Source organism: Tiliqua scincoides, chromosome 5, assembly GCF_035046505.1.
Source record: "Tiliqua scincoides isolate rTilSci1 chromosome 5, rTilSci1.hap2, whole genome shotgun sequence".
Lineage (NCBI taxonomy): Eukaryota > Metazoa > Chordata > Lepidosauria > Squamata > Scincidae > Tiliqua > Tiliqua scincoides.
Genome location: NC_089825.1, coordinates 120,780,876 through 120,786,919, shown reverse-complemented (window position 1 = coordinate 120,786,919; position 6,044 = coordinate 120,780,876). Strand labels below are relative to the sequence as shown.

At 50.1% G+C, this 6,044-nt stretch overlaps 2 protein-coding genes across 2 annotated transcripts in view; one reads left to right on the top strand and one right to left on the bottom strand.

Annotated features, from left to right (window-relative positions):
* TNNT1 (troponin T1, slow skeletal type) overlaps positions 1-6,044 on the top strand; it is a 504,690-nt gene that overhangs the window by 297,135 nt on the left and 201,511 nt on the right. The window lies entirely within an intron of this gene.
* Positions 4,337-6,044, bottom strand: part of KCNJ14 (potassium inwardly rectifying channel subfamily J member 14) — a 28,932-nt gene continuing 27,224 nt past the window's right edge. The window contains exon 3 of the mRNA XM_066627992.1: positions 4,337-5,921. Within this exon, the coding sequence (XP_066484089.1) occupies positions 5,370-5,921 (552 nt within the window). The 3' untranslated portion in view covers positions 4,337-5,369. The remainder of the gene's footprint in view (positions 5,922-6,044) is intronic.

Genomic DNA, 6,044 nt, shown 5'->3' with positions numbered 1-6,044 from the left:
TCACAAAGAGAGTCTGGTCCAACAAGAAGCTGACGGAACATACCAAGATCCAGGTCTACAGAGCTTGCGTCCTGAGTACACTTCTGTACTGCAGCGAGTCATGGACTCTTCACTCACAACAGGAGAGGAAACTGAATGCTTTCCACATGCGCTGCCTCCGACGTATTCTCAGCATCACCTGGCAGGACAAAGTTCCAAACAACACAGTCCTGGAACGTGCTGGAATCCCTAGCATGTATGCACTGCTGAAACAGAGATGCCTGCGTTGGCTCGGTCATGTCGTGAGAATGGATGATGGCTGGATCCCAAAGGATCTCCTCTATGGAGAACTCGTGCAAGGAAAGCGCCCTACAGGTAGACCACAGCTGCGATACAAGGACATCTGGAAGAGGGATCTGAAGGCCTTAGGAGTGGACCTCAACAAGTGGGAAACCCTGGCCTCTGAGCGGCCCGCTTGGAGGCAGGCTGTGCAACATGGCCTTTCCCAGTTTGAAGAGACATTTGGCCAACAGTCTGAGGCTAAGAGGCAAAGAAGGAAGGCCCATAGCCAGGGAGACAGACCAGGGACAGACTACACTTGCTCCCAGTGTGGAAGGGATTGTCACTCCCGAATCGGCCTTTTCAGCCACACTAGACGCTGTTCCAGAACCACCTTTCAGAGCGCGATACCATAGTCTTTCGAGACTGAAGGTTGCCAACTACAATAGGGAGTGATGGCGGGTGGGGAAGAGGCCAACTGTCAGCTGGGCGGACTAGAAAGAGAACAGGCAGTGGCCACAGTTCCAAGTGTACCTGTGTAGCAAAGTGGTCATTCAGCATTGCCCTTATCAATGCTGCACTGCAGTGCCAGTGGGCAGAACCTCTTTTCCTTATGCCAAAGCCAACACTTTCAGCAGGCAGTGGCCCCAGCTGCCTTTTCCCTTCCTTAGCAGTCACTGTGGCTACCTGGCTCCAGCTGCTGCTGCCCTCCCCTGTTCTTCATCCCCTCCCCCTTTGAGAAGGAGCCCCCAAAGTGTTTGCACTCCCTGAGAAAAGTCATCATCATCTGCTGCCCTACAATCTGTCATTAGACTACACGGCACCACAGTTTACATGTATGTGCCAAAACATAAAGAGCACCAAAACTAGCAAACAGCCAATAATAAAATTCTAACAAGGCATCTCCAGGAGCAGTGGCGTCACCTGGTGTGGGAGACCAGCATGTCACCCCCACGATGGACCTCTTCCCATGCAGTGAGTGGGGCAATGACCCAAGCGGTGGGCATGGTGATGTACCATTGCCCCACCCCACTGGTTTTTTGGCTATACCTTTTGCTAGAGCACAGTGGTTTTTTATTGCATTCTGCTGTAAATCACACATCGAATGGTAGAACACCATGGTGGTGTTCCTAAAAACCACAATTTTAGCTATTTTGGTCACTAGTGTGCGTCACAACCCCCATGCGCTTTGACTGGTTAGGCCTGCACCCCCCGCACCCCCACAGCAACGCCACTATCCAGGAGGCAAAAATCCAATAGCAATTTGACAAGGTGGGGGCCAGAATATGGAGATTTGTTGTAATTAGAAGAAACAAGTGGAGTGTATGATTGAGAGACGTACGCACAAAATCACGGGATCCTTACCCACTAAATGTGTTTTTGCACTGTGTAAACGTGGCTAAGCAATTTCAGGCTTAGTAAATGCAAAAAGCGCCTTGTCACCTGCAAAAATGCCTGGTTAAGAAAAATGCAGGCATTGCAATACCAGATATAGGCACTAGAGGGCGAGTGAAGACCATCTAAACCGTGTGTGTGTGTGTGTGTGTGTGTGTGTGTGTGTGTGTGTGTCACATATGAACTTCCCCCTTAAATTGAAGGATGGGGGAAATTGTGCAGGTGCTGACAGGCTGGTGTGGGACGCGATCATGTGAGTGTTTGGAGATCTGAAAGGGAACCAGATAAGAGCTTTGGGAGTGTTAAGACTCTCTGGGACCGAAGCATGCCTACTGTAGGGGCTGCTGGCAGGTCAGGTTGAGAGTCATTTGTGGACCATCTGTCTATTAAGTTGCTCCAGGGATGCTGATTAGTTGGAGGGGAGCCAAGCAAGTTTATGTGCGATGGATTTAGTGCTGCTAACCTAGGGAGGAGATGAAGCAAATCCACACTCACACCCTTTCTCCCAGACTTTAATTTTCTTCCCTGTCCCAAACACGTCTAAAATCATTCCCTCTGGGTGGGGAGTAAGGCTGGCTATATACTTTTTCTTGAGTGTCTCTGTTCCTCCTGCCCAGTCCTTTTTCAGGAATAACCTTCAGCTTGAGCAACAGTGGAGAATTAAAGGAGGACAGGATGGAGAAAGTCTCCCCCCCTCAACAGAACTGAACATTTTCAACATTTGGAATAGGAGTTCTGATCTGTGGTCCTTATCCTTGTCAGTCTCCCCATGGAAGCTAATGGTGACTGGGCCTCAAGGTTTTAACATCTCAGGTGAAGGAGTACAACCTAAGGGTTGGCAGATCACATGCAATGGACAGACTTATTTCCTGCTGGGCTGAAGAGGTTTTGCCATTCAGTCTTGACTGGCCAGGTGCCATCCTCTGCCCCCCAGGCCACGCCCTGTCCCAACAGGCTCCACCCCTTGCTTTGCCAGGCACCACTTCCAGATCCCACCCTCTGAGTCTTAGAGCATGAACCTCAGAAGATCTGGCAGCCTTACCTGGAGGGGGACCCTTTGCCCAGCATGAATGTCCCATCCATTTAATAGTTGAACTGGTCCCACATCCGTGTTTGTGATCATAAGGTTTCAGTGGGCTGTTCTTTACATTGCTCTTTAATGCAGCTGTAAAACATGCATAGGCTATGGTTTTGGCCCAGGGAGGGAGGGTCTTCTGAGCCAGAGAGTCATCAGGCAGCATCCTTCACCAGCAAGGGACTAGGGCAGCACTTCACTTGGCAAAGTTTTCCATGCATTGCCCTACTGAAAAATGCTTCATTGGTTGCATGTTTTCATGTAGCTATTAAAGGCACATGAGCCAGGTCAAGAGGACTTGGATCTGAATCCCAAATTCTTCTGCTGATCGTTGTTAGTTCATATCTGTTCTGGTTGCCTTTGTAAGATTACGGCTGAAGTCAGGGTGTCAGGTGGTGAGGAAGAATGGGATCGCAATGTAACCAATAATAATGGTAGGATGGAAGGAAACATGAAATTAATATCGGCTAGTTTGAGAAAAACCAGAAGTGAATGGGAGGGAGCAAGATCATAGCCCAAAGTGGGCTAGCTTAAAAGTGGAGGACATCTTCAGCAATGCGGGGACAGCCACTAGGAAATGTTGACATCCCCCCACCGGCTGCAATAGGGTGAGCATTTGACCTCTGTCTGTCCCAGACCCTGGTGGCCTTCACAGTCTGAGAACTGCCCCATGGTTGGAGATTAGGGACGCGTGAGAGGCTATTTCAGGCTAAAGGAGAATGCCTCTCCACTTGATCTTGTCACCTGCTCAGAGGTGACTGTAGAGACGTTCCTGACACCCACCACCTCAGCAGTGCCAGGGTAAAGAGCGGGTGCCAACAGTTCAAGGCATGAGGTGATGGGGTGCGGGGAAAGAAACCAAGAGGAAAGGTGTGTGGCGGGAGCAGCCCCCACTGGACCTCCTCCAGCATCGCCGGCGCAAAGCAGTCAGGATTAGCGATGGCACTGTGTCGTATTAATCTGAGCTCCCAGCTGCGAATCCAATCTGAGCTCTCACCGCTCTGACCTTCAGCCTCCGCCGCTGTCACCAGACCAGCTTGGGCAGCAGCTGTTTAGAGCAGGATCCTTTGTGCTGCTCTGAGATGCCACCCGCTCTGGGCTGGCAGCAGATGTTTAGGCTGTCTGGTGCTGAGACAAGGCCTGCTTGCTTTCTGCTCTGGGAGGTTTTTGGGATGTTGGCGGCATGAGTAAGGCAGGAGAGGGCCAGTGTGGTCAACCCGAGACATTTGGGTTCAAATCCCCACTCGGCCCTGAAACAGGCCAGAGACCTGGGGCCAGTCAGTGTCTCGGTCCAATTTACCTCACAAGCTGGTTGTGAAGAGAAGGTTGGGGGGGGGACATATTTGCTGTCTTGAGCCCATTGAACGAAGGGTGAGATACTTTGGCTGCACTTTTCCTCCCCCCTCCCCGTTTTTTATAGTTTTTGAGCAAACCCAAATTCATATGTATTTGACCTGGAAGTGCGTGTGTGCAGAAAGGTAGTTTCACACCCATGTTTTGGTCCTCCCCCAAACCCTTTTCTCACAGAGATCTCTTCCTTCATGTGTCCATGCCGATTTCCCTTTTTCCGGTTTGAGGTCTTGCAACACATGGGGCAAGACACATGGGTTTCATCATCGCCATTATTTTTTAATGAGAACACTTGTTTTTGTGGCTGATTACATTTTATGACTTATTCACCCTTTTTTAAAATAAAAAAAAATTAGCGACTCGTTTCAAATGGTGTCCATCAGGCCCCTGGTGAACCTGCCAGTTATCTTTCCTTTTCTAAACTTCCAGTTAGTTCTGCTGGAGTTTAAGACAGAACATCCTCCTCTGGGCTTGACAAACAAGTTTCAAGGGTGTTAAGATCATTCATGGTTTCTTGCCCATAGGCTTATAATTTCTAGCCCTTGTGGTTGAAAATAAAGACACGCTCCCTAAACGTGACAGGACAAGCTCCCCTCCTGCATTTCCACAGAACAGTAGACTCAACACCGTTCAGTTCCATGAAATCCCACTGAAATCTCCTCAGAGTTTACAGAACCCCATCTCCCCCATAGAGTTAGATATCCACAGTCTAGCTCTACCCACAGAGCATGAACATTCTCTGTAGAATGCCATCAAGAACGCAGCCCTCCAAAATCTTTGGAGCTGCAAACGATAAAACATTTGGAGTTCATTTAAGCCCACGCCTGAACGACCACAACCATAGCTCAGACTTCCATAAACATCAGGCAATGCCCTTTAGAAAACCCAGAAACCCATGGAATGGGTATTCTGTCCCTGCCCAGGCTACCCTATTATTTTAAAATGTTGGTGAGGGCCACCCATCTGTGATCCCTTCTGTATCTTGAATGTTCATGGAGAAATCCCTCCTTTCATATGAGGGTGGCCATTTTGGCCAATGTGTCAGAAAATGGCATCTCTTTTTTCCCCAGCAGTTAGGGACACAAACACTAAAGCTCATTCCAGAAAGCCAAGAACTTGCGGTTGTGTTTTGCGGGGGATAACAAAGGGTGGGTGAAGTGTTAAAGTGTTCTATCCTCTGACAACCAGTTACCTCAGCTGCCCGACTATGCAAAGTGTGGTGGCAGTGGTGCTAACAACACTGCATTTCCCACCTCCCCCGGCCCTCCTCAGTCCAAGGACATTGGCGGTGTCACGTGGGGGTAGCCATTTCGTTCTCCAGGCTCACCCGCCGGCTCCCTTGCCTCTCTTCCTCCTCCTCTTCCTCTTGGCAGCAGCTGAGGGCCACCTCATTCTCATAGCAGAAGGAGGCGCGAGCCGCAGTGGCCCCTGCTGAGGGAGCTCTGTATTTGCGTTGGCTCAGCTCCTTGGCGCTGCATGCTGGGGTTCCCGGCACCTCATATGTACGATGGAAGTGCTGGTAGTCAACCTCATAGTGACCGCGTCGTTCGAAGAGTACAGGTTCAAAGCGGTGCCCCCAGCGCAGCTCGCTAGGCAGGTAGGAGCTGCGGCATTGTGTAGTCATTGCTGTGGCTTCCACCATGCCCTCTAGGATGACCACCAGTTCAAAGTCAGCCTCAGCCAGCTCTGTAGGACCATACTCGTACAGGGGACTGTCAGCATCAATCTCGTGCACAATTGTCACCGGAGACACCAGGAAGATGCGATCGGTGCCACTGTCAAAACCCACATTGACATCGTTGTGGTCCAGGGGGATGTACTCGCCTTCAGGTGTGACACGAGGCTGTGGAAGACAAAACAAAGGAAGTAATGGTTCATGCATTGAACTGCATCTATTTAGTGGATACAGGCTATATATGGGCCACAGTGGCCGATGGCCATTTTGACAACCATATTTGGAAAAATC